The following is a 27,254-nucleotide window of genomic DNA, read 5'->3' as shown; positions in this document are numbered from 1 at the left end:
GGATAGACTGGGGCTGGGTCCCTAGGCGCCCAGGACGGCGTGGTCCTGGGTTTCCCGGAACGGCGCGGGAAGGCTAGGCCACTGGCCGCTCTTGCGGCCAGGGGGCGGGGCGGGGGCGGGACGAGGAGGGCTCCGCGGCGCAGCGGCCTGGGGTGATGCCGGCGCCCCGCCCTCGTGGGCGGGTCCGGGGAATCTTAACTCGCCCCTCGCGGCGCCAGGCCTAGGCCCTGCCAGTCATCGCCGGAGCGGTAGTGCAACCCGTGCGTCTCCGCGACCGCGTTCTCGTCCTCCCCAACCGCTTGCCCGCCCGGCCGCGCCATGGAGGGCTACCATAAACCTGATCAGCAGAAGCTGCAGGCCCTGAAGGATACGGCCAACCGTCTGCGCATAAGCTCCATCCAGGCCACCACGGCGGCCGGCTCGGGGTGAGTGCCAGACGCGTGGCGGGGGAGGGCGCCGTTCCGAAGGCCGCGGTAACTGTGGGCGCGCCAGCTCCGTGTCGCGCTGCACTAAGCCTCCTCGAGGGAGGCGGCCGGGTCGCGCGCGGTCAGGTAGCAGAGGCGCGCGCCTTGCAGGGCCCGGGCCGGAGGCGCCTCCCGCCGCGGCGCGCGCTCTCTGGCCGGCTTCCATCCGGTGGGCCGCGGCTCCCGCTGCGTCTCGGGCCCGCCCTGCCCCTCGCCGGGCGCCTGCTCCCTTGCTGCTCCGCGGCGCGCGGACTGCGCTTGGGAATCCGGAGCCGAGAGGGCCACTATTGTTGCACTGTGGCCGAGAGCCCGGCCCTGTGCCATGCGCTCTGCACGCGCGGCCCTCTGTGGGCGGCACCGCCAACGTTCCACCTTGCGGATGGGGAAACCGAGGCTCCGAGTTTGAGTCAGTTGCTCAAGGTGACACACGGCGAGGGCTGCAATTGAAATGCAAGCTGCCCTACGCGAGAGCGTCTGTTTTAACCCTTCATTTTGCAGGTTGAGTGGGGCCGGGCCCTCTCTCCGCCTCACGACCTCTCCCCTTCGCCTCTTCACGTTCCTGCCACCCTTGCTTTTGGGTCTGATTCTGGAGCAGGGGTCTGCTGAGATGCAGAGTGGGGAGGAAGTGGCCGTGTGGATGCAGAACCTCGGCACGCGGCGTGCAGGGGAGGTCTAAGACGTGACCTGCGGGCTGGAGGCGGGAGGAATGGGAGCGGGGATTTGGAAGGCTGAGAGAACCGAGGATAGAGGACAAGGTCCCAGGGCATGGCCAGCCGCCAGGGGCAGGGGCGGGAGGCCCATCCCCCAACATCCTTTCCCGCCAGGCTTTCTGGCTGAGAAGGTGCTGAAAGGCTGCTGCTGACCCCAGGGAGCCGCCTCCGAAGGTAGCAGGGACATAATGACAGGGCGCTGTGCTGCTGGAGGCAGTCGGTGAGGTCCGTTGAGAGGGTGGGCCAGTGAGTTAGTTACTCCATAGGCTTTCTCACTCTGTAAAATGGGAACAGTGGTAGCTCCCACTGAAACTGGGTGGTTTCAGGGATTCCAGCACCTCCCTTGGGGCCTGGCATGAGGCTGCAGAGACTGCCCTGTGCTGGATTGATGAAGTGATCTTGAGGGTTGGGTAGGGGTGATTTTCCAGGAATCTCTCCAATCAAGCTGTGTGTTTAGAACAACCCCAAAATTCTGGCTTCTGGCCAGTGTCATACAGGGTACATTAATAAGTAAATCTCTTCTGACTTTCAGGATGGGTACTCACTCACTTTTTATGCCTTCAAGACCTCCAGTTCTCAGAAGGGATTAGACCTCCCCTGGTGGGCAGCTTCTCCTGCCCCCCCCCCCCCCATGCATGCTTTAGAGCTGTTATTTCTATCGGGTTTATGTCAGACTTGCCCATTCTGTGTGACGTCCCTTGCCTAGGCAAGGATTTGCCTTACTCTCAGTGCCTCTCCCCTGCCAGACACCTTGCAGTGCCCCTCCCCTGCCTGACACACAGTAGGTCCGCACACCTTGTGTTGCTTGCTGGGTACTACTAGATCTCCTTCCCTTGACCATTTCAGTGGGGTCATTCACCCTGCAGGGCCTTATTGATCCCTACTGTGTGCTAGGACCTGTCTAGCCAGGCTCTTGGGGATCTAGCTGCAGAGACAGCAGTTACCCGACTAAGTGGTGTTACATATCTGAGCATCTTGCAAGGCTAGATATGACCTGCAGACAATTGCAGGGTCCTGCCCCCAAATGGGTATCCCTGGCATGACACAAAGCATCCTTTTTGCTAATGTTGTCTCATGCGTTTTGAGAATAACCGTATGAGATAAATGCTGTTACCTGCACACTTTACAGATGAAGAAACTGAGTTTAGGGTGTTAAGTGAGCTGCCCAAGCTGCTCATTGGTGGCTAGCTATTCTGTGCTCCCAGTGAGGGGCTAGGGTTGATAGGAAGACTCACGGGGCTGGCAGGGAGTGCCAGGCTGGAGAACGGAAGTTGGGGAAAGGAGAAGGCCAGATGCAGTAATGGCAGGTATCAGTCAAGTCAGTCTGAAGGCACTTGGAGAAATGAAGTAACATTATAATGGAAGGGGCCTCCCAGGGGGAACTTGGAAAAGGGAAGACCAGGTGCAGTGATGGCAGATGTCACTCAGTCTGAAAGCATTTTGAGAGAAATAAGATAACATTACAGCTGTTGGGGGTGGGATCAGTGGCTCTCCTGGGTCTCTGTTACGTGGTTAAAAACCTACAGGAAGAAGATACAGTGTGTGGCCCTGAGAGACACTCAAGTTTACATTGTAATGCCTTTTGGAGAAACTCACTGATCTCAAAAAGTGTCCAGTTGCCAAAAGGAAAAAAAGAGCATAGAAGACATGATTCCTGTGTTGTTTGTGAGTGTGTAAAGACGCAGGAGAGACTTAGAGAAAACTTCTTTTTCAGAAGGAAGTAACACTGCTACACAACCCCTGTCACGAGGGGTGTTCGAGGGTGTGTGCTGAGCTCTGTGTGTGCACAAAAGATGGCAACAGAGGACTCTGGATGTTCACCTTGAGGCTCTACCCACTCCCCACAGGGAGTGAGGCCCTGGCCCAGTCTGGGCAGCAGCCACAGCCAAAGTGACCATCCCTTCGGGACACCCCTTTTCTGGGGAGCTTACGCCCTGGGGGAGAAACAGTGCTTGGGCCAGATCTTTTCATGGCCCCCCACAGGGGCTGCGCTCACACGTTCTGGGTTCAGGAGGGTTCTGGATTCTCAGGAGCTTTCCCATTCCTCTGCCATCGCTGACCCCATGTCAGCTCCCCAGGCCCCAGGGAGTAAGGACACTGGCCTCTGTGTCAGAGGCGCTGAGGGACAGAGCCTCACAGAGGGCTCTTTGTGGAGGCAGCTTCAACAATGGCCAGGCTTCTCCGGGGTCCTATCCCTGCACATGCTGAGGGAACTGTGGCAGGGAGCCAGCTCATCTAGGCCTTAAAAAAGTGAAACCTGGTGGCCTTGTCAGAAGTGGCCTGGCTGCTGAGGCTGGTGATGAAGATTTTGTAGCTCTCATTGACCGGGGCTCTGGGCTGTGGCATTATCCAAATAGTGCTGAGTGCTGTTGGAGGACACCTTTAGAATTAGGCCTGAAGTGTGGGGTGGGGGGAGAGGGGGCATGATTTGTGCCTGTAGCGAGTCCCTTGGGTTCTGACCCACAGTGTTGGGAAGGATACCTGGGAATATAATGTCTGGCCAGACCTGGCTGGTGAGCAGAAGATGACAGGAACCTAACCCAGGCCCTGTTCTGAGCATCTGCAGCGTCCGACTTCAGCTCAGGTCATGATCTCCCAGTTTGTGAGTTCGAGCCCCATGTCCGGCTCAGAGCCTGGAGCCTGCTTCAGATTCTGTGTTTCAGTCTCTCTCTGCCCCTCTGCCACTTGTGCTCCGTCTCTCTCTGTCTCTCAAAAATAAATAAAAATGTAAAAAAAAAGAAAAAAAAGAAAGAAAGGCCCTTCCCATCCCAGGGAAGTTTCCCCATCTTGAAAGGAGAAGTCCTTAGGTGGTTTTCAAACTGGATCCCTCACGAGTAGCCTGGGGGAACGGACTGAGCAAGCTCTGGGGTCCTGCCATCTGCTGTTATGAGCTCCACTTTCTGGTAGTCCCTGTAACTTTGAAGTGACAGGAAGGACATACCCAGCTTTGGCATTCGAGGATGCTTTGGCTGAGTGCTCAGAGGGCCCCTTCATGGCCTAGGCCCTTTTGAGTCTCTGGCCCCATGTATGCCCTGTCTCTCTGGGCAGAAAGCTGCTGCCTGGGCCTCCTTTTCCTTGGGGGCTGATTTCCACCCTATCCTGATGCTGACTGAGGCAAGAGCACACACAGCCCGTTGAGATTTCCCCAGCAGCAGCATTTCCCAACTCAGTGTGAAAACACCAGCCTAGAGTGACTCAGTTCTTCGCCTGAGTGACCTTGGAACTCAGCAGTGCTGGTGGTCAGTGTTTCTTGAAACCAAGAACCAGCTTAAGGTCTGACTGAGACGTTCCATGGTTTCCCGTCAGCTCTGAACGCATTGTGGCCCCTGTCACAGCCCTGGTCCCTGGGCTTTACTTCCTTAGGCAGCTCTGTGGTCACTAGAGCCTGGGTCACAGCATCTGGAACTTCCACAGCTGTTTGCCCCGGATGCCTGGAGTGCCCTGAGGGTGGGGGCCTGCCCGGAGGTCTCTGTGCTCTTGCACTGACCAGTAAGGCAGAGTCTGCTCAGGCTGTTTGTGGGGGTCTAGGTGAATGACTCCAGCGGCAGGTGGGCCCGGCTGGCTGGGCCTGCACGGTTTGGGCTTCTTGTTCAGAAGTTGCACTTGTGGCCTGAATGGATCTCTGAGGGCTGTACGACGGGACAGGGAAACGCGGACATTCGAGAACTTCCTCCACTGGGGGCTCCCCACCCCTTTTCCTCCTTTGAAAAACAAATCTGGGGGCACCTGGGTGGCTCAGTTGGTTAAGTGTCCGACTTCCATTCTGGTCACGGTCTCACGGTTGGTGAGTTCGAGCCCCACAGCAGGCTCTGCGCTGACAGTGAGGAGCCTGCTTGGTACTCTCTCTGCCCCCACCCCCACCGCCTCTCTGCCCCTCCCCTGTTCACTGTCTCTCTCAAAATAAATAAATAAACTTAAAAACAATCTGCGACAGCTCTATTGGGTATTATATGCAAATCATAACATTTTAAGTGTATAGGCCATGGCTTTTAGTAAACTTAGTAAATTAACCGTGATTGATCATAAGTTTTAGGACACTTCATCATTCCTAAAAGGCCCCTCTTGCTCATTTGCACTCATTCCCAGCTCCCAGGCGACCACTAATCTAGTTTCTGTAAATTTAATTCTTCTGGGCATTTCATATCCGTGGAATCATACATAATGAAATCTTTAGGGTCTGGTTTTTTTCACTTAGCATAATGTCTGGAAGGTCCTGCATATTGTAGCATGTGGCTGCAGCACTTAGTTATTTTTGTTGCTGAATATTCTATTGTGCGGGGATATACCACATTTTATCTGTTTAGCAGTTTCTCTTAGTATTTAAATTTTTTTTTTAACATTTATTTATTATTGAGAGAGAGACAGAGCATGAGTCAGGGAGGAGCAGAGAGAGAGGGAGACACAGAATCCGAAGCAGGCTCCAGGCTCTGAGCTGTCGGCACAGAGCCTGATACGGGGCTCGAACTCACAAACCACAAAATTATGACCTGAGCTGACGTCGGATGTTTAACCAGCTGAGCCACCCAGGCGCCCTGATTTTCTCATAGCATTTGCTTTTGTCCTAGCTCTTCTGTTGGTAGACTCTGTGACCTTGGGCAAGGCACTTCCCTTCTGTGAGCCTTAGTGGTTCCATACTCAAAATGAGGAAGAGGTTAACTTAATCTCTGATATGTTAAGTGCAAATATCGAACAACTGCCATTTTTCTGTGCACTGTGCCCAGCTCTTTACACATACACTACCTCATTCCGTGAGGTTCTGTTACTATCTCCATGTTTACCGAGGCTTAGAGAGGTCACATCCTTAGAGGCTGAGGGCCAGATACACCATTTATTCATTTGTGCATTGTGTGCCAGGAGCTGTTCAGGCCTGAGGATATGACAGTGAAAAGGCTCAAAGTCCCTGCCTGCCTGGAGCTTGTGTTGCAGTAGGATAGACAGGCAGAAAATAGGCATGTGATGTCAGGTGGTGGCAAGTGTCAATGCGGGGAAGAAGAGGTCTTTTTATTTAATTTATTTATTTGTCTATTTATTTCTTTAGAGAGAAAGAGAGAGAAAGAAAGAATCTTAAGCAGGCTCCATGCTCAGCACGGAGCCCAACGCAGGGCTCGATCTCTTGACCATGAGATCATGAGCCGAAAATCAAAAGTTGGACGCTTAACAGACTGAGCCACTCAGCCGGCCAGAAGAGGTATTTTTAGATAATGTGGTCAGGTAGGGCTTCTCAGAGGAGGTGGCATGGGATAAAGCTGGGAAAGTCTGGAGGCAGTCTTTCCAGGCAGGAGCCAGCTAGGACCGTCTGGGAACAGAAAGAGGTTAGGACTGCTTTCAAGGTTCACTTCCACCTTGCACCCTGGGATTCCCTCCTGAGTATTTTTGTTTAAATAAATATATGCCTAAACAAGAATATAAATAATGCTGGGGCACTTGGGTGGCTCAGTCAGTTGGGTGTCTGACTCTTGATTTCAGCTCAGGTCATGATCTCAAAGTTCATGACCTGGAACCCCACATTGGGATTCTATCTCCTCTCTCTCTGCTCCTCCCCTCCCCCAAATAAATAAACTTTTTTTTAAAGATATATAAATAATGCACATGTTATAAATAATACACTGTATGCACCTACCACCAGGCTTAAGAACCTAGGACATTACAGTGCTTTAACATTCCTGGGTGTCCCTCCTCCTCCAGAAAGAGCTACACCCTGAATTTTGCATTTTCAGCCCATTATTTTCCTTATTGTTTTAAAATATTTGTATATCTCTGTAAGTAGGATGGTCTTCTCTGGTCTGCAGATCCTTCTGTAGTGCACTTTGCTCACATGTGGGTGTTGGGTCTGTGTCATTTGCTCATTGTCCCTGTGCTGCAATGTATTCCCTTACCTGAGCATAATATGATGAGTCTATTTTGTTGATGCACACATGGGTGGCCTCCAGGAGTGGCCATTGTAAACGATGCAGGGACAACTCCTGTGTTTCCTAGAGGACACATTTTGCTGGGGGAACGTTCCTACTAGTGGAGTTGCTGGGCCTTAGTGAATGTGCATCTGCAGCTGCTAATTGGTTTCTTTGTAACAATTCAAAGATTACTTGGGTTTTCTATTTCTTCTTGAGTCAGTTTTGATAAGTTATTTTTTTCTTAAACATTTTCCTGTTTTGAAACTTATTTGCATCAGGTTGTTTAGAGTATTGTATCATCTGGTATGCCTGTCCTTCCGCTTCTGACACTGGCCTTCTCTTTTTCTGGATCTTGCCTTATAAGAAGTTTTCTAAATTTGTACTCTTTTGTTAAGAGCTATCTCTTGGCTTTGATTTTTTTTTTTTCTTATTGTATATTTGCTTCCTGTTTCATGAATTTCTATTTTTTATTATCTTTCTACTGTCTGAGCTCACTCCATTTTTCTAACCTTCTAAGTTGTTTCTTGACTATGGGTTTTCAACACTTGTGATTTTTACTTTCTTCATTGGGTACTTACTTCCTCTTCACAGTAGATGACTTCCTTTGTACTTTTACACGTTGGGGTCTCCCTTGGTGAGGCTGTTTGGCATCCCTGGTTTGTTCTTTTGCTGAGAAGCCTTGTGACTCCTTGTGATTTGGCCCAGCTTGAGTATGCGTGGAGAAGCGTCATTTTTATGGAGACTCGAAGCCATATTGATAATGGAGAGTAGCCTAGTCAGAGGGGTGAGGGACCTTCTCTGCACTTTTCCTGCAGAGAAACTGGTGAAGATATGGAGTGCATGCTAAAGGGAAGAGGGGGAACACCTGGAAGAATGTGTCTTCTGCTAAGTGGGACCATTGAGACACTTATCAAGCCTTACTCTAAGCAGCCAGTGCCCCCTTCATAGGTTGAACAAATCGAGACTGAGAGTGGACCGTTTACTTTGGACAAACTTGTAGTCCCCATGCGTCACAGGGAGTAGGATGCAGAGTACCCTACAGCCCCCCACCCGTCTCTAGCCAGTCCCACCCCCCACCCGTCTCTAGCCAGTTTGTATCCATGCGTGTGTCACAACACCAGGGGTGGGGCCTCCACCCCCAGAAGTCTGCCCCCAGGCAGGCGGGGGTTGCTGGGAAAACTCAGGCTCTGAAGCCACAGACTCCATACACTTTGGTCCCTGAAGTCCCTGTAGTAGGTTGAGCTTACAAGTAACCATCTCCTGTGTGCTCAGCACTCTATAGTTTACAGCCACATCTCAATCTTTGGCTTGTTTCTTTCCTCCTGCCTGCCGCATGGTCAGCAAGGCGTCATGGTCCCAGCCAGCACGTGAAGAGTTGGAGTAGCACTGAGAGGTTTGGCATCAGGTCCTCCAGCAGATGGTGTGGCCAGTGGTGACAGATGCATTATGTTACCAGGCCTCCCGGCACCCACCCCGCCTCCCACCACAGCATCCCCATTTACAAGTGAAGGACCTGAGCCTTGGGGAGGTGAAGCACTTGTTCTTTCTTTACTCTGTGGGTACCAGGCCAGCAGTGAGGCTGGGATGCAGGCTTTGGAGGGAATAACACTGTAGGCTCACTCACCATGGACCTAGCAAGGAAGGGTTAAAATCAACACTCTTCAGCTTCTGGTGTGTCTTCACAGCTGACCTTCTGCCTCCCTCTGCGTCTCCTCTGCCCAGGCCTGGGCATGAAGCCCCTGTGGGGAATGTCACCTGGGTTCACATGGTGGGCGGGGCGGGTTGAGCTGTTGCACCTGCCTTCCTTCCTTCTTCTCTGAGAGGTTGGCCCACTCTCCACCCGCCTCCTTCCCCAACTTCTCATCATGGGGTCATAACTTCCGAAACATGGGGTCCTCAGAGACTGGGCCACCCTGGGAGGCTCGGGAGGCCTGACATCAGCCTAACTGGTGTTGATGGGGATATCCTCCAGCTGAAGGTCAGCACAGGAATGAGGGAGCGGGGTTCCTGCCGGCAGAGCAAGGTTTCCTATTTACATCTCCTCACCTCCCTCTTTCAGGCCTAGTGTCTTTTCCCCATGACCAGGAGTTCATAGAGATGGCTAAGTATAAGATGATTGTGTGCCGGGAATGTGGTACTAAACCAGCATGGGCAGTTCTGGGTTTCTCTACTAATGTGTCTGCGCTGGGAGTGACTCACCCCCTAACCCAGTGGGGGGAGCAGACTGGCAGGGGAGGAGGGAGGTGCGCGTGAACTCCAGATGTTGCATGCCCCCTTGGGTTTGGCATTGGGCATGTTTCCACGTGGACCTCCGAGCAGCATCAGAGGGCTATGCTAAGCTGCATGGAGTGGGTGGCTGGGAGGCACTGGGCTCTGAGGCTAACATATTGACAAAACTGTGGACAAGGGAGGCTTCTTCAGGACCAGCCAGGAATTATAGCATGTCCCCCAGTCTCTAGCCCCAGTGCTGGGCTAATTGTGTGGGGCCCAAAGAGACCTGAACAACTCTCAGCTAAGGTAGAACCTTTGCACTTTCTGTTGTTAACACAGGTTGTTATTTGTTCTCTCAAGTAACTGTATTTCATAGAGCAAGAGGCTAAAGAAAGGGGAGACCCCTTGACCCCACCACTCCAGGGCCGGAAGGGCAGTCTCTTGTGTCAGCGCCCCCTGCAACCCTTGTCATAGAAAGGGTTTTCATTTTTTCATGATCTTAGCCTTTGTGGAAGATGAGATTATATGTTTTGCCTTTTAAATTCTGCACAAAGGCTTGGCTTTTAATGGCTATACCAGCTTTTAAAATGCCCGTTGAAAAGCTTCCAGGTAACCAGTGATGTCTCGGAGAGCCCGAAGCCCCACTTTTCCGACTGCTGACCCCATGGACTGAGGCTGCTGGGAGATTTGTATTCATTCTATGAGCCTTACTACCTCACCCCCCTGCCCATGGCCTGAGAGAGCCAGCACGCTTGGCAGCCTGGGAGGGCAGGGTATCCCTCACAAGTGGGCACCGTCCTGAGCAGTGCCTCCGGGATATAGCTCACGGGTCGGACATAAAGGGGTCACTGCTTCCCGGTTGCTGAGCTCTCCCAACTGCTGTTAGGAGCCGTGAGGTAAGAACTAGGCTCTACTTTCCAGCCTCGACACTGCCTTGCACCGGGTCTGTTCTGGGCCCAGTCTCCAGGGCCCCTTCTTTCTTATTCTAGTCTGGCCCCAGAAATATTCAGTTGCTGTGTCTCTGGGGATCTGGACTCTTGGGCCCCAGGAGGGTGAGACCCCGTGCCACCAATACAGCATCCTTGAGACCCCGTGCAGCCCTCCCAGGAATAGGAGCACGTGGCTCTGATTAGCCAGGCCTGTGACTCCTTAGCACATGCACCCCCCAGGACCCCATATGTGGGCCTGAGGTGAGTGCTGTAGGTCAGAGGCCCAGGGCCATGATGCATGCGTCTGTCTCTCTCCTGGCCCACAGCCACCCCACGTCATGCTGCAGTGCCGCGGAGATCATGGCTGTCCTCTTTTTCCACACCATGCGCTACAAGCCCCTGGACCCCCGGAACCCTCACAACGACCGCTTTATACTCTCCAAGGTAGGAGCCCAGCCTGCCAGCCTTCTCCTGGGCCAGGTGTCTCACGGGCCCTGGAATGGTGAGAAGGTGCCAGCAGCGAGTGATCTCCAAGGAGACCTACCCCCTAGTGTAAGCCTGGCCCTGGCCCACCCTCTCCACCCACGCTCCTCATCCACCGGCTCGGCCCAGCCTGTCTCTTGGTGTCTTTGTCTGTGCTGACCCAGCTGGCACACTAAATCCACGTTAAGAAATAAACAGCTGTTGATAGGGGACCGTGAGAATGATCTGCCAGGTGTTCTCCCCTGTTTCGTGTCAACAGGTAGGACTCAAGTCCATGTCTGGGGTACAGCTTTGTGGCTTTGTGCACACATCTTTCTGTGCTGGGCCAGCACTCCAGGGCCACTGTGTGCTCCCTGAGGAGTGGCGCACCACAGCAGGGTTTGGGATGAGCCGCCCTGTCCTGCCACTCACTCATGAGAATCACAGCCACAAACTATTCCACAGACCCCTGAAATCCACCTGTACCCAGCTCTGGCCCTGTGGCCTCTGGGCTCCCAGGGCAGGCATGAGAGCTTAGAAGGCTGTCCAAGTCTGCTCACATGCCAGAAACCAGGGATTAGGGCTGCCGGCTGTCTGCTGGGGATTTGGCATCGACCGGCCCCACAGCTGTGCTCCCCCTGCACCTGTCCCGGAGCCCACTCGGCCTTGGCTGTGGGAGCTTTGAGCTGGAGTGGGATGAAGGGGGAATGTGGCCTTCACTTGCTACTGCCCTGGAAGGGCCAGCGGGATCGGCCAGGCCCCGCTTTCAGTGTGTGGCAGGAACAGCCCCCAAGTCTCAGCTCCCCAGCTGATGCCCCCTCCACCGTTGATCCCCTGGCAGGGCCACGCGGCTCCCATCCTGTATGCTGTATGGGCTGAGGCCGGCTTCCTGCCTGAGGAGGAGCTGCTGAACCTGAGGAAGATCACCTCTGACTTGGACGGGCACCCTGTTCCGGTAAGCAGCCCCCACCTCGAGCAGCACAGGCCTCTGTCTCCACTTCCTATTTTTCAAGGGCTGTGGGAAAAGGGGGCAGGGTGCTCACCGAGAAACCGATGGTGTGGAAAGGGGGAAGAGGGCGTTGAGGTGAAGACGGAAGGATGTAGTGGGGGTTTCCAGGGCACAGTCTTCACCCCAAGCTGGTCCTTAAAGACAAGCAAGGCGTTTTGAGGCCCCAGCCCAGGGATCAGCTGCAGAGACGACCTCTCCTCAGGCACCACACATCCAGCCTCCTTGCCCCGCTGGGCTTCCCTGGCTGTGCAGACAGGTCCACCAGGAAGTCAGTGAGGGTGTCACAGCAGGATGCTGGTGACACCCCAGGGAAGGGTCCCAGCTTACTCCTTGAGGTGCTGGCTCCTGCGAATGTTCGGAATTCGTGGGTCACCATGAAAACTCACCCCTGCCCCTCCCACCGAGCCGGGCACCCACAAGGGTCAAATGTTTCATCAGTCTTGTCATAGACTCCTCCCGGACACTGTGTAGTAAGGTGGGTGATGTGGGAGCCTGAGGTCACACAGCAACCTTGTGGGCAGGGCTGGCACAGTTACCGTTACAGGAGAGTGAGAGGTCACACCCTGGGTGGAGGCTGCCTGCCCTGCACCTGGATCAGCGGTGGGGGAGGGCGGGCCCAAGACCAGGTTCTGGGAGGGTAGTTGGGAAATGCTATTGCCTGCTGTTTCCCCTGTGAGTAACTGTGGCTCTCTGCTATGACAGAAACAAGCTTTCACCGACGTGGCCACTGGCTCCCTGGGCCAGGGCCTTGGGGCCGCTTGTGGGATGGCCTACACGGGCAAATACTTCGACAAAGCCAGGTAACACTCGCACTCCCCAAATGCTACCCTCAGTAGTTTTGGGAGGGGTCCTCAGTGGCCCGCCTTACCGTTGCACCCAGGTACCTCCTCTTGGGGTGGGGAATAGAAGCTGAGTAACCATGCATGCGGGACCATGACCGGCCCCATTTCTAGATGAGGAAATAGGCTCATAGGAGCAGAGACATGCCCAGTGTCCCTTCCTAGTGACGGCAGGGCCAGGAGTGCACCGAGAGTCATTGGGCTGGTGAATTCCTGTGGCATTCCCCAAGACCAGCATCTGGACCCTGAAGTCTCAGAAGGCCCCACCCCTCCGGTGTCTGGCCACATGCCCAGGCTCGAGCCACATGCCTTCGTCGTGGGGAAGGAGATTATGTGTTCTGCAGGGTTCTGGGCATCCCTGAGCCCCACCTGTCAGCCAAAGAAGAAACAAACACTGGGGAGATTGACCTGCAGAGGGTGGGCAGAGAGGTTTGCCCCTCCAGCCCAGGGACGTGTGGAGGAGAACCCCCTTGCGCCAGATCTCAGTCACAAGGCTATGTAGTGTGGCCAGATTGGGCCTGCAGACCGGTGTCTTTATTGGTAGGAGGGGAGAAGTGTTGGCTGCGTCAGATGGTTCCTTCATTCCTTTATTGACTGGGACCCTGTGCAGTGCTTTCTAGGGTTTCACCTTGATAAGCCCCCTGTGGGCTGGGTGGTGACATGACTACACTTACCCCTCTCACAGATGGGAAAACTGAGGTAAAATACTTTCCTAGTGGTGGCGGCAGGATTTGCACCCAGGACCAGCATCCAGAGTGTATTAAGAGGCCCCAGGCTGCTCTGAGGAGCCCGAGGGAAGCAGATTCTGGGAGCCCGTGAGTAGGATTCCTGGAGGAGTCCCTTCCCCAGTGCCCTGCAGTCCACTGGCAGGACAAGGACCACAGCCAGGGCAGTCAAGAGGGTATGGTGGTCACTGTGGATCCAGTGAAGAGAAGGGCTACAGAGAGCCTCATAGGATGTGACACTATGTGCAGGGGAAGGGGCTCCTGAGACCACTCTCCAGGAGGTGAGCTGAGGCTGGGGGCTTTCAGACCCTCTTGGGGCCAAGCTCAGCTCCACCAGAAGTGATTCACCATGAGGTGAAAGGCACAAAGAATGGGATGTATGTTTAAGAGTATTTTATTTGGCCCAGAACCAGAGATGTGAGTTAATTATTCCCTACAGATGCTTGAAATAATTCCCTGTGAAGGGTCATTTCCTGACCCTAACATAATGGAACAAGCCAGTGTAGGGAGAAGGGGTTTAGCTGGGTTCTCAGCAGCCAGGGCTGGCTAAGGCTCAGGCCCTTAGACTGTACCTTGTCGGGAGCGGGCGGGGATGTCAAGGGAATTACCCGGCTCCGGGAGGTAGCGGCCTGATCGAATAGATCTGGCCTCGGGTCACGTCTCTCCTGTCATTCAACCAAGAAACATACGTCAAGTTGGCTCACTTTCATTTCTCTTTTAAATAATTTTGTTTGAGTTGTCGAGTACAGTTACAGCTCATGTGAAAAATATGGAACAGCATTAAAAAGAAATGAACCATTTTCCTAGTCTCAGCTACCTCCCATTTGAATCTCATTTAATGTACCATATTTCCTCCATGTTATTGAGAGAAGAAACTTAGAAATTTGTAATCTTAGTATGTATACAATTTTACATTCTGCTTTTTAGAAAAATCTAAGCATCGTGAATATTTCTCCCTTAACTGTCAAGAGCTAGTTTTTTGCTTTTTTTTTTTAATGTTTATATTATTTTTGAGAGACAGAACACAAGCGGGGAAGAGGCAGAGGGAAAGGAGACACAGAATCCAAAGTGGGCTCCAGGCTCTGAGCTGTCAGCGCAGAGCCTGACGCGGGGCTCGAACCCACAAGCCATGAGATCATGACCTGAGCCGAAGTCGGATGCTTAACCAACTGAGCCACCCAGGCGCCCTGAGAGCTAGTTTTAATGATTGCGTAGTGTTCTCTTTTATGGATATAAACCTGTTAGGCAGTCCTGTTGGACATTTGAGGTGCTCTTCAGATAACTTCTGCAGCAAAGGTAGGCCTCTCTTTAGGGTTCCTTCTCTTCAGGGTAGTTCATGACCGTGGGCATTTGCAGCCCCCTCTCCAAATCTAGCAACTTCAGTACAGAGCCTCAGGGTTAGCCCCAGCTTCTGTGGGGCCCCTTTCCTGCTCATGGGCTGCCAAGTGTCTCCTCAGGACCTTAGCACGCCCTCCTGATCTGAGCCTGAGGCTACGCTCCACCCTTGGCCCCAGTGTGACTTCCCTAGAAGTGGGCTTGGCCTTGGGAAGGCAGCCAGTGTGCTTCCGTGCAGTCTCCTGGGGAAGTCAGGTTCCCTACCAGTCTCCATCAGGCTCCTCACTTTCTGGAGCTTCTGTACCAGATGCAACCCCTGCAGCATCTCTGGGCCCCCTTGCAGCCTGCAGAGGGGACAGGAGACCAGCGTGGGGACAGAACACAGCTTCAGACAGGCCTCTTCGAGTGTGGGCCCTGAAACTCCTGCTCTTGGCCCAGGACCCAGCGGCCTGGCCTGCTGGAGGCCACAGAAGGGAAGGCACAGGCAGAGGGAGGATGCTGGAGCCCTCCCTGACCTGGCGGCCTGCAGAAGTGCTGAGTCATGCTGACAGCACACCCCGGCTGTCCCCGCCTCTTTTCCAGCTCCCCTGCCTTGGCCTGGAAGTCGGAGGCCCTGAAGCTAGAACAGTTCAACTGCGGCCCACTCCAGGGCTTGCCTGCTGCAGCAGCAGGCAGCTGTGTCCCCTCTGAGCCTCACTCCCTGGGGCCACACAGCTGGACCCCAGGCCAGGAAAGGGAAGGATCTCCATGTCCTGTCACTGCTTCCTCTGTGTGTGTTTCTAGACAGCAAGGAATGAACAGTGTGGGCTAAGGTCCCCAGCTGCGTGATCTTTAGACAAGACCCTCGATTTTTGAGCCTGTTTTCTTGTCCGTGTGATTTGGGAACAGCAAGTACGCTTACCTCAAGGACAGGGCTACTCAGTACAGGGAACCCCTAGGTGCCACACACAGGCCCGTGGATGATGAGGTCATTGGATCTAACGCCTGTGGCCGCTGTCCCTCAGCCACCTCCGTCCCCCCACATCTCAGAGTCTCTGAACTGGTGTCCCTTCCTCTAGCCTCATCCCCTTGGCTCCACCCTCCCTGGGATCTAAGGAAGGCTCTGTTCACTAGGTAACTTGCCCCCAAGTTCAGTGCTCTTTTTATCAGGTAGCACTGCCTTTGAAGCCATCATGGTTGCCTTGTGGACTCAGGACAAGGCCCCCAGGACAGAGAAAGGGCTGGGCCTAGCGTGAGTCTTGGGGTGAGAAGCAGCCTTGGAGCCTCAGGGAGAGCCCATCCTAGGATGCACTGTTCCCACCGTGATCCCGGTCCTCAGATGCCCCTGTTAGTGACCCTTCTCTCACCTGACAAATTGCCCTGGGATGCTCCTGGTGCCATGTCTCGGCCTCCCCATCCTGCCCCTGGGATCGAGTCCCCAGGGCTCCCCAACATTACTAGTTCCTGGGCAGGTGGAGAGAAGTAGACCCACCCCATGCAGGTGTCTCAAGTCCCGTGCCCCCAGTGAGAGTAACCCCACCAACTGTTCATTTACTCAGCAGAGCCCTGGGTGTGGCCCCAGCTGGGCAGCAGGGACCTGACGGATGGCACTGTCGGATGTCTTGTGCGGCTGCTGTGCCCTTCTCTGGGGATAGCTCTCCAGGAGGGATGGGCTGGGAGCACGGGGCCCCGGATGAGGGGTTAGCCTCTGACCCACTTCCTTTCTGCAGCTACCGCGTCTACTGCATGATGGGAGACGGGGAGCTGTCGGAGGGCTCTGTGTGGGAGGCCATGGCCTTCGCCAGCATCTACAAGCTGGACAACCTGATTGCCATTCTTGACATCAACCGCCTGGGCCAGAGCGACCCCACCCCGCTGCAGCACCAGGTGGACGTCTACCAGAAGCGTTGCGAGGCCTTTGGGTAAGTACAGGGAGGGCTGTGGCCTGAGCACGCTCACGGCAAAGGAGCCATCCCAGCTGGAAGCTTTTCGGGTTCAGGGGCTGAGTCAGCTGCGAGCCAAGCCCCATCTAAAGAAGGTGTCTGTTTTTCAGCGTTCGACTCAAAATTTCAGACTTAAACTAGCAACCCAGGCCTCCAGCTGGAGTTGTGGGCTGAGGCCCACTGTGAGTGAGTTCCTTTATTGGCGAGGCTGTGGGACATGATAGTTCTCGAGGGGTTTGACCATCCGTCCGGTGGCTACTACCTGTGCGTGGCCCTAGCCAGCCTGAAGGGCAGAAGCAGGCCCCCTCTCCTGGTGAAGTGGGAAACACGGGGTTTTCAGATTTCCTCAAGGGGCCATGAATGGTTGGGAATTTGGGGTCACGTACTCCCAAGCAGGGAGGTCATCTGGGTGGGTGTTAGCCAAGGGGGGGCTCTCACCTCAGTGTCCCTCCCCTGACCCAAATAAAAGCTGTGCTTGGTTGAGGCTCTAGGGAACCCAGGCCCCCGCACTCATCCTCTGCTGAGGAGGCCCTGGGCTGGGGCTGTGCACGGTTCCAGGGGCCAAGGGCCTCCAGGGCCGCTCTTGTAGAGGAGTCTACCTGGCAGAGGTCAAAGGTGGGATTGCAGTCTGTGGTTACATAGCAGCCACAGGTTGTTCTCTCTGGTGACTGACCTGACAGAGGAGGACACTGGGCCACCGGTGTCTCTAGAGCCTCCCCAGGCTGTGTTGGCTGGGGACTTGCAGCATAACCCTGGCAGTGTCCCTGGGTCTGTGTCCATAACCTGTGTCCACAAGTCCTGGTTGTGTCAACAACTTGCATTGTGAACTTGGGCAGGCAGGCTTGTTCCATCCTCGGTGCCTCAGTTCATGTGTCTATAAAATGGAGGAAACAGAGTGCCTGGGTGGCTCAGTCGGTTAAGCGTCTGACTTCAGCTCAGGTCATGATCTCGTGATCTGTGAGTTGGAGCCATGCGTCGGGCTCTGTGCTGACAGCTCAGAGCCTGGAGCGGTTTCAGATTCTGTGTCCCCACCTCTCTCTGCCTCCCCCCTGCCCCATCTCTCAGAAATAATAAACACTAAAAAAAACCATCTTTACATTTAAAAAAAAAAAAATGGAGGAAACAACAGTACCCAGCCCAAGGGATTGTGGTGAGGCTGCAGTGGGTTCATATGTGTGGTGCTCGGTGAGTGCCCACAGAGTGCACACTCAGGACACGTTAGCTGCTATCTTATTGCTACTAATTTTATTGCTGTTGATTGCTACTGGAGTCCCAGAAAGGAGGGCCTAAGAGAGAAAGTTCGGCCTGTCCAGGCTCCTTCCCTTCTATCTTTGTCAGCCTGGCTCACTTTGTGTTTCCAGCACCACATCCAGCATTTATGGAGTGATGAGATGTGTTCCCTGAATAAAAGGCCAACAGCAGACACATTCCAGACCCAGTGCATTGTCCCCAATGCAGCTTTCAGGAAATGAGTAGATTTCAGGGAAACCAGTAGATCAGAAATGAAAGAGAAAATAAATGGACCAAGCTTTGCAATACTTAGGAAAGAGAAAGAAAATCTATTCAGAGGCAAATAAGAGGAAGTAAAAGAATGTGTACAAAGGAGAAAGAAAAAGAGAAAATGAAACCAAAAGTGGGAAAGAAAGTCCAAAGTCTTTTTTTTTTTCTTTTTTTAATGTTTATTTTTGAGAAAGAGCAAGTGGAGGAGGGGCAGAGAGAGAAAAGGAGACAATCGGTAGCAGGCCCCTGGAGGTTGGTGCAGAGCCTGATGTGGAGCTCGAACTCCCTAACCACGAGGTCATGACCTGAGCTGAAATCAAGGGTTGGATGCCCAATCGACTGAGCCACCCAGGCGCCCCTGACACTCTTCAGTGTTTCCCAGCCTATGGCTGTGCAGCAGAGTGAGGGCAGCCCCTCAGGGGGTGGGCCCCGTCCCTCACTGCTCACTCTCCTTCCTCTGTCCCCAGCTGGCACACCGTCATCGTGGATGGACACAGCGTGGAGGAGCTGTGCAAGGCCTTTGGCCAGGCCAAGCACCAGCCGACGGCCATCATCGCTAAGACCTTCAAGGGCCGGGGGATCTCAGGTCTGTCTGCACACCCTGCCTCGCTCACCCCACCCCTGGGACCAGGCCCTGTGGCCAGCGGAGGCAGTAGGGCTTTCCACAGGTGGGGGTGGTCTCTGAGGTCCTGTGTCTGGGGTAGTACTGACCCTTTGCCACCTTACACCGCATGCACCTGTCTGGGGAAGGGGAGGCAGGCGATGCTGTGCTCTGAGAAGTGACTCAGTGGTCAGCGTGGCTGAGCCAGGATTGAAGCCCAGGTTGGGCAGGAGGAGAGGAGGGCCTGCAGGAGGACTCACGAGTGACACAGTCCCCCACACCTTTCCTGGTTGTCATTTGCACGGCATCCTTGGCAGTTCTCGCCGTCTGCCCTGAGTGGAAGGGCTGGCACAGAGGGCCCAGAGAACCTGGGAAGACCGGGTAAAGTGCGTCCAGAGTCCTGTATGAGCAGAGGGCCTAGAAGGGTCTGGAAGATGTTCCTGGCTGGGCCTGAGAGCATGATGCAGGTGTAAGCCTCCTCCCCAGCACTCAGGCTCCTGGGGCTCCAGACCCCTCAGGCTGAGGCAGCCCTGGCCCATGGTAGACATGGGAAAACATGGCTAGAAGTGGTCAGGGAACTTGCCCAGGGACATGGGGCCTAACTGTAGACCTCGGGCCAGCTTCCCTGTGCCACGCACTGTGGCAGCCCACCTGCCCACGTGGACTCAGGAAATGAGGACAAGTACTGCTGTGTGGGAGAAGGTGCGTGGGTCTGGAGCCTTCTGGTAGAGGGTGGACATCAAGGAGAAGACCCCTGGGTATCCTCCCCACCCCAGTGCTGCTGCCTGGCACTGATGCCTCAGGTGTTACCATCAAGTGGGATCTGGAAACCGCAAAGCTTCTGGGGCAGCGGTGGTCTGTGGGGGTGCTGCATGCTATGTGGGAGGGTCAGTCCTTGGCTCTGCCTGGGCCGCAGTGACCTCAGAGGAGGGGGCTCTTAAGCCTTGCTGGTCCTCACACAGCAAGGCAGCATGGTGAGGAACGCGCCTGGGTGCCATTCTGCTGCACACCAGTGTGTTGGGTGACCTTGACCGTGCTCCCTCTGCTCTGGGCCTCAGCTTTGCCTCTCTCATGGGCAGCATTCCTCCTGACCAACCCATTCAACAAACTGAGTAGGTTTCTACAACAGATCCCTCCCTGCAGGTAGGGAGGCAGTACAGCAGCCCATGCATGCTCCCCTCCCCCATTGGCTGTGGGCTCCTGGAGAACTGCCGGCTACTTGGTGGGCACCAGGCATGTGGACTCCTGGTCACCACGACCCTCTTTTCCTGACCCCCGTAGCTCCCAGTACAGGGCTCTGCCTCACTGGGGCAGCATCCTTCCTGCCCTGTATTTTCCCCTCCAGGGAGGCCTTCTGGCCTGCCCTCAACTGGTGGAGCAGTTTCCTGGCCCTCGGGAACTACTGTCTTACTGGGCCCTCTGCCCTCCTCTGTTGCACCCACAGGCATAGAGGACAAGGAGGCTTGGCACGGGAAGCCCCTCCCCAAAAACATGGCCGATCAGATTGTCCAGGAAATCTGCAGCCAGATCCAGAGCACGAAGAAGATCCTTGTGACTCCCCCACAAGAGGATGCCCCCTTAGTGGACATCACCAACATCCGCATGCCCAGCCCACCCAGCTACAAAGTTGGCGACAAGGTACAGAGTTGGGCCTTGCTTTTCTGGCCTGGCTGGCGTGGTCGTTGTTCTCTGGTTTCCAGAGCCTGGGGCTGAGATGTGTCTCTGGGAGGCTCAGAAAGGGAGAGAAGAGGGATTTGCTGGTGAGGAGGAACCCTGAGGTGTTGGTCCTGCCATCTCCTCCGTGGGGACTGCCAGCTCTGGAACTATTTACCTGCACAGGCTCAGAGAGGACAAGAGACTTGCCCAGTCACACAGCAACCTACTGGCAGTGCTGGGATCAAAGCCCACAGCACCTGAGTGTCTCTCCATCCCTGGCCCTTCACCCTGAGTCCCTAGGTCTGAGCTCAGGACTCTTTCCCCACCCCCCACCCCCACCCCCCACCCTCTGGTGTGTGGCCTAGCAGAGCCTCAGCAGGCCTATCCTGCTCCAGGGCCCTCCCCTGTGTGAACCATTACCAGGCTTTATGACTCCCAGGCCCTCTGTGTATTCCTGTGTGGAGTGGGGTAGATTCATGGACCTCTGTCACAGGAGTGGGGGGATCTGTTAGAACATCTGCAGCTTGGAGGGCTCACAGCTGGGCTCAGGACAAGAGGCTGCAGGCACTTCCAAGACCTGTAGAAGTTCTCACTGGCAACCTTACAGAACTTAAATTTCCATGGGACTGGGTGTTGCCGGGCCTCCTTTTTCTGCCCTTATTGTTCTCCTTTTCCTCCCTAAAAGCTGCAGCCCCTTCGCTGAGGCCAAGCCAGGCTTCAGGCCATCCCGGTGCTCAGAGCCCTCATGCTCTATCCCCCACAGATAGCTACCCGCAAGGCCTATGGACAGGCCCTGGCGAAGCTGGGCCGCGTCAACGACCGCATCATCGCCCTGGATGGGGATACCAAGAATTCCACCTTCTCAGAGATCTTCAAAAAGGAGCACCCAGACCGATTCATTGAGTGCTACATTGCTGAGCAGAACATGGTGGGTGCTGGGGTAGGCAGGCGGGCACAGGGCCAGCCACAGCCTTGGGGCTGAGGTCCTCCTGTTCCCCTGGGGCAGCTATGTTGGCAGTGTTAGGTGCCTGCTGGAGGCCATCCCAGGGAGACCACAGGAACCGCCAGGACCCGGCATTGACCTCGAGTACTATAGTGGCAAGGGAGAGGGATGTGCCCGTGATCGTCGGGTGCACATATCCCGGATGAAGGTACAGACAGGAGCTGAGTGAGGCTGAGATCGCACGCAGGAAATGCGGTGTTGAGGCCACGCGTGCTGGTGAAAGGTGTGCGAGGCCTGTCTCTTGGGGTAAAGGGCCTTCCAGGTGGTAGGACAGGCACAGTCACAGGCTGGAACATAATGGGTCCAACAGCCCTGGTCCTCTGGCCAAACTGCCCAGCCTGGCCTACAAGCCCCCAGCGACTGGGAGCTTCCTCTGTCTGAAGGCCGTCTGGCCCTACCCTATCCAAAATTCTTTCTCCCGCTGAAGTTCTGTCTCTGAGGCTTCTAGTCTGGGCAGCTGGAGGGTCCAGACCAAACTGGCAGGGTGTGTGGGCTGGCGTGGGCCCAGGGGCTGGGGAAGGAGGACTCACATCAGGAGGCAGCCAGTTTGGAACCACTGCCTGCATTCGGTGCTTCTAAGCAGGGATTTGGGTCTGGAACTTCCTCAGGCATAAAGAGGGTTGGGGAGGACTGGTGTCTGTAGAGGGCTGGGGGTTGGCCAGGAAGATGGGGCCTGGGGTTTTGCAGAACCCCAGGAAAGAACATCTGTGTCCAAGTTTATTAGCCTACCCTCTGCAAGGTCTTGCTTATTTGCTAGAAAAAAAATCCCCAGGAAAGTAATTTTAAGAGAATTTTTGACATGGCTATTCCAAGTCAAAGGAGTTTGATGTTCAGAGACAGACTGTGGAATCCGTGGGTACCCAGGGATCTCTTGCATGGGGAGAAGGGAATTCACTTACTAGGATGACTGAATCCTCCGACCCTCAAGAGGGGTGAGACGTTCTGGGCTCTCCGGCCACCCTCTCCCCCCTCTTTGGGGCCGACACTGACCACCCCCCTACCTGCTTCCCAGGTGAGTGTCGCCGTGGGCTGTGCCACACGCAACCGGACAGTGCCCTTCTGCAGCGCTTTCGGGGCCTTCTTCACACGGGCCTTCGACCAGATTCGCATGGCGGCCATCTCGGAGAGCAACATCAATTTCTGTGGCTCCCACTGTGGTGTGTCCATCGGTGAGTTGAACGGGGCCAGGACGCTTGCACCTGTAACTTCCCCAGACTTTCAGATCAGGAGGTTGGGGATACAGGATTCCATTCCATGGGTGGGGGGCTTATTTCAGTTGTATCCTTTCCCACACCCCAGGGGAAGACGGGCCCTCTCAGATGGCTCTGGAAGATCTGGCCATGTTTCGGTCAATCCCCACTGCAACCGTCTTTTACCCAAGTGATGGTGTGTCTACGGAAAAGGCAGTGGAATTAGCAGCCAATACAAAGGTTGGTCACATGGCTATTCTTTTTTTTTTTTTTAAATGTTTGTTTATTTTTGAGAGCAAGTGGGACAGAGGATCTGAAGCGGGCTCCATGCTGACAGCAGAGAGCCTGATGCAGGGCTTAAACCCACAAACCGAACCACGAGATCACGACCTGAGCCAAAGTCAGACACTTAACCGACTGAGCCACCCACAGGGCCTGGTCGGTCACGTGGCTATTCTTGACCAGTATGGGCGGGTTGGTGTCAGCATGCCAGCCAAGAGCTGGTCTGGTCATTGACTGCCCCACAGTGGTGTCTCCTGAGCTTGCCACTGGTGTTTGTAGTTTGTAGAGGTTAGATCAGGAAAAACACAATACACATGCCCCTTCCTGCCGCATAGCAGACATTGCTAACCCAGCCCTGTACTCTCCCCACTGAGAATCTGCAGCTCCTGCACCATCGGGCCGTTGACGCCTGTCTGCTCCGCCAAGCTGGGCTCTCCAACACCGAAAGAATGGGCTGAGTAATATGGTTTGGACCAAGAGCCACAATGCCGTAGACTGGGGTGCCCCCATGGGTCCCCTTCCTCTGCCAGATGCCTTCTGGGGGAAAGCCCGACTTAGAGACCAGCCTACCTGAAAGAACAGCCATTTTCTGTCTGGGGCCTGGGGCTGGCCAAGCTGCTGGGCTGCTCTCGCTCAGGAGGAGTGTCTGGAGAGGTCCACCCTGTTGAGGAATGACAGTCCCTTTTCCTACTGGAGGGGCAGCCAGCATGAGGTGGCTTGTCACACACCCATGGGGGGACAGCATGGTGGAGATTTGCAAATGAGGAAGGCTGGCCTTTCTAGAAGGAATCCACTCCCTGAGGTTGGCCGCGCCGCATCCTATAATCCTTTGTCATTCTGCTCTGTTCCAGGGTATCTGCTTCATCCGGACCAGTCGCCCAGAAAACGCCATCATCTATAATAGCAATGAGGATTTCCAAATCAAACAAGCCAAGGTCAGTGCCATACATGGCCCTGGTGAGATCCCCAAAGCATGCCCGAAGCCAGGGCTCATCCCAGGCCACCAATCCCTGAGCCTCATTGGCATCCATGTCCTCCCCAGGTGGTCCTGAAGAGCAAGGATGACCAGGTGACTGTGATTGGGGCCGGGGTGACCCTGCACGAGGCCTTGGCTGCTGCCGACCTACTGAAGAAAGGTGAGCAGGGAGGGACCCAGCAGGTCCCAGATCGGGTGCTGATGGTGTACTAGGTCTTGGGGGTGAGAATGAGTCTCCTCGAATTAAATGGTAGTGATAAAAGCCACCTTTTGAGCACTTGTGACTATGTGGCCAGCATGATGCTAAACGCTGGGGCTGCAGTGGCCATAGGCCCAGGGCCACGGGGCAGGACTTGAGGTGCCTCAGCATGGTGGTCAGAGCAGAGGTCTAGAGCCTGCCAATAGGCCTGAATCGCCACTTAGTGGGGGCACTGGTTATTAAGCATCACCATGCCTCAGTTTCCCCACCCATAAAATAGAGATACTGTTTCCTTCCCGGTGGGGCTGTCCTGAGGATTTAATAAATGTGACCTAGCATTGTTATCACTGCAGGCTCACAGATGTTAGCTACTGATACAGTAGGGGAATTAGCCCCCACCCACACCGCAGAATCGCAACAGACGCCTCGTCGTAGCTGTGCTGAGCAGGAAGGAGAAGGCAGACATGGGTGTCCTTAGGAAAATGACCTCAGATGTGGGTAGGAACTGATAAGCAGAGAGGCCCAGGCAGAAGGAACAGTGTGTACAGAGCTCCAAGTTGCTGGAGAGAAGCCAGGGGCAGCCCAGCCCTGTCAGGGATGGAGACCCAGGGGGAAGACTTGAAGCAGGCACGGGACAGTCAGACTTGTCCTTCTGAGGCCATTCTGCTGGGTCCCCGCCTGACCTGGCACCTGGGCCTGCAGCCACTGCACCCCGTGAGCCCTGGCCCTGTCTCGCATCAGACACCTGGAGCTGTCCTCTGGCTTTCCCTGTATCTTCAAAGGCACCTGGGAGGATGAAGCAAAACTGTGCAGGTCCCTGCCGTGCCACTCCACACTCTTTGGTGGTGCAAAGGCTGAGATCTCCTGACCCAGGATACGAGGGAAGAGAGGGGCGCTTCTGTTCCCCGAGACCAGATGCTCCTAAACCAGGGAGTGCGGGATGCCAGAGGATGTGGGCATCACAGATCAGCAGAGATAGAGGGCAAGCCACTGAGGGTTGGCAAACACTAGCCAGGTGGAGGGAACAGAGGGACGGAGGATGCAGGCCTGTAACTGTGCAGCGACTCTTCAGACACCTCCGCCTGCCCCCACCTATCAGAGGACACACCCACAGCATCCAGCACATTCTGCTCAAACCGCGCCCTTGTGTTTTCTCCCCTCACAGAGAAGATCAACATTCGTGTGTTGGACCCCTTCACCATCAAGCCCCTGGACAGGAATCTCATTCTCAGCAGCGCCCGAGCTACCAAGGGGAGGATCCTCACCGTGGAGGACCATTACTACGAAGGTGACGAGCCCGAGCTAGAGAGGCAGGGGCAGACGAGTCAGGGGAGGGCCAGGGCCACAGGACCACAGTCAGAGGGCTGGACGTCTCTCCATCCCCCGCTCCAGGAAACCCAGAGCCGTCCTGCGGAGCAGCTAGTACTTGGCCTCTTAACGGGCCCCAGGCTTGGCCAGGGACCCAGCAAACGCAGCTGCTGGCGTGGCTCCTTGGAGCCCCTGCCTCCCAGGGAGCCCGTGAGGATCTTGACCTTGCCTCTAAGAGTAGAAAAGGTGGCCTGTGTCCCTGACATAGTTGGGCGTTAAGGCTGTTGTACAGGATCGCACTGGGAAAGCAACACAGAATCTCTGTCTTGTACGGTCCTGTGCACAGCAGCCCCTCACTAGCACACTCCATGTGTCCTCCAGGACAGGCTTCACGCCAGGGGAAGAGATGGGCCTAGTCTCTGGGGTCAAGTCCAGATGCTCATTCGTTTATAACCGCTGCCCAGAGGATGGTGTTAAAAATGATACAGAGGCTGCATTTGGGCCTATGACAAAACATAAGTATCGTGAGTGATTGGTGATGTCTGCTCTGGCCGCAGGCCCGGAGGAAGGTGTATGTGTGCGGTCGCTGTCATCCTTGGGTAAAGGAATAAACTCAGATTAGCAGAGGGCCGGGGAGGAGGTGCCCACTGCTCACCCTGAGGCCCACATCACCTGACTCGCCTCCTTTCCTTTACCCAGGTGGCATAGGTGAGGCAGTGTCCTCCGCCTTAGTGGGTGAGCCTGGCATCACTGTCTCCCGCCTCGCCGTTGGCGAGGTACCAAGAAGTGGGAAGCCAGCTGAGCTGCTGAAGATGTTTGGCATCGACAGGGATGCCATTGCACAAGCTGTGAGGGACCTTGTCGCCAAGGCCTAGTAAGGGTAAAGTGTGCAAAGGGTTCTACACATTCCCGAGATTCTGGCAAAGGTGCTCAAAGATGTAGTGAGAGGAGTAATAAATTTATGTTTTGAGAAAAAATGAATTATCCCTGAAGTGTTTATTTGACGTGAATGCAGCCAGTGCTGGTAGAGGGCGAGGGAAGGCATCTGGGTCTTGGTCAGTCACCTCCCCTGGGCCCAGCATCTGCCCTCAACCGCCAGAACTGCTCCTGCCCCCAGACACTGCCAGACAATATTAAACTGCAGCCTGCCTTCCAGCCCAGAGGCCACAACGCAATCTCACCTCACCCTCAGCCAGAGGGCCCCGTGGAGGTGAGGGAGCCTCCTCCTAGTCTGGAGGGCCCCTCAAGGCCGCCTCACCTTCCTCACAGCCCTGTGGTCAGAGGTCTCCCTGGGTAGGGAGGCGCATTTGTTTATTGTCCCAGCTCCTCAGGTCCTCTTAATGAGTAGCCTCAGAGAAGCAGAGAGAAACAGGGCAGCCCCTCTCCTGGGGAAGGTGACCCCCTCAGGTTGGCATCAGAGCGGCAGGTGGTGAGGCAAACGAGGAGGCCCAGCTGCGACCCGGCACCACAGACCAGAAGTTCTCAATCCTGTGTGCAGAGTTTATGAAGATGCAGGTTCCCAGGCCTTGCCTCTGGAGCCTGGGATTCCATGTGACAGCGGGTCCAGGAGCTTCTGTTTTCACACTTAATGGGCTCCGCAGACCTGTGTGCCAGGCCTGCCCCACTGCTGGTTCTCTCATCCTGTGACCAGAGGATTAGTTCTCCCCCTACCAGCCTGAGCTCAGCTGGGGGGCGAGGGGGGAGCAGGCACTACAGAAGGCCCACATGTGGGGGCCGTGGGAAGCAGTCTAGACCTCTCTTACTCCATGGGAAAGGGAGGTGGGGGGAGGATAACTGTCAGCCACAGCACTGGGTCCTGACACAAGTGTGATTGCCCCTTTTTGTATAATCCAAGATAAAAACAGCAAAACCATAGAACAAAAACCAAGGTCTGCAGGCAGCAGCCCCGAGACTGAGAGCTGCGGTAGGTGTGCCACCTGGTGGCCATGCCTGGTACCGCGATGCCTTAGAAGCACGAGGAAATCCAGACAGAGCTGGAGGTGGGTGTGCCATCTCGTGGCCATGCCTGGTACTACCTGGCC

General features: G+C 55.1%; 1 protein-coding gene across 3 annotated transcripts; it reads left to right on the top strand.

Moving 5' to 3' along the window:
• The first annotated feature begins 204 nt into the window (after nt 1-204).
• Nucleotides 205-26,189, top strand: TKT (transketolase). Of its 3 annotated transcripts, none has more exons than XM_019417191.2 (15): nt 322-425; nt 9,125-9,170; nt 10,532-10,649; nt 11,509-11,622; nt 12,379-12,476; nt 16,285-16,476; nt 18,465-18,583; nt 20,043-20,236; nt 21,018-21,182; nt 22,270-22,426; nt 22,557-22,687; nt 23,581-23,664; nt 23,772-23,865; nt 25,070-25,192; nt 25,912-26,189. In XM_019417191.2, exons 2-15 carry the CDS (start codon nt 9,163-9,165, stop codon nt 26,085-26,087), a joined length of 1,773 nt encoding a protein of 590 aa, XP_019272736.1. In that variant the 5' UTR covers nt 322-425; nt 9,125-9,162; the 3' UTR covers nt 26,088-26,189. The 3 variants fall into 3 exon arrangements, with proteins under 3 accessions (XP_019272735.1, XP_019272736.1, XP_053753073.1); XM_053897098.1 differs by lacking the exon at nt 322-425 and adding an exon at nt 8,497-8,593; XM_019417190.2 differs by lacking the exon at nt 9,125-9,170 and having other exon boundaries at nt 205-425.
• Nucleotides 26,190-27,254: the final 1,065 nt, after the last annotated feature.

The sequence above is a fragment of the Panthera pardus genome, unplaced genomic scaffold (genome assembly GCF_024362965.1).
Source record: "Panthera pardus isolate Hobbes unplaced genomic scaffold, ASM2436296v1 HiC_scaffold_8, whole genome shotgun sequence".
Classification (NCBI taxonomy): domain Eukaryota; kingdom Metazoa; phylum Chordata; class Mammalia; order Carnivora; family Felidae; genus Panthera; species Panthera pardus.
Note: the sequence above shows the minus strand (reverse complement) of the source record. Positions and strands in the feature narration are given on the sequence as shown.

What these genes read in the sequence shown, in the direction of transcription:
- TKT (XM_053897098.1), top strand. Translation starts at nt 8,512, where the DNA reads ATGTTACCAGGCCTCCCGGCACCCACCCCGCCTCCCACCACAGCATCC. An exon ending in GAGTTCATAGAGATGGCTAA is followed by an intron (nt 9,171 to 10,531) that starts GTATAAGATGAT and finishes CCTGGCCCACAG; the next exon opens with CCACCCCACGTCATGCTGCA. An exon ending in TGCCGACCTACTGAAGAAAG is followed by an intron (nt 23,866 to 25,069) that starts GTGAGCAGGGAG and finishes CTCCCCTCACAG; the next exon opens with AGAAGATCAACATTCGTGTG.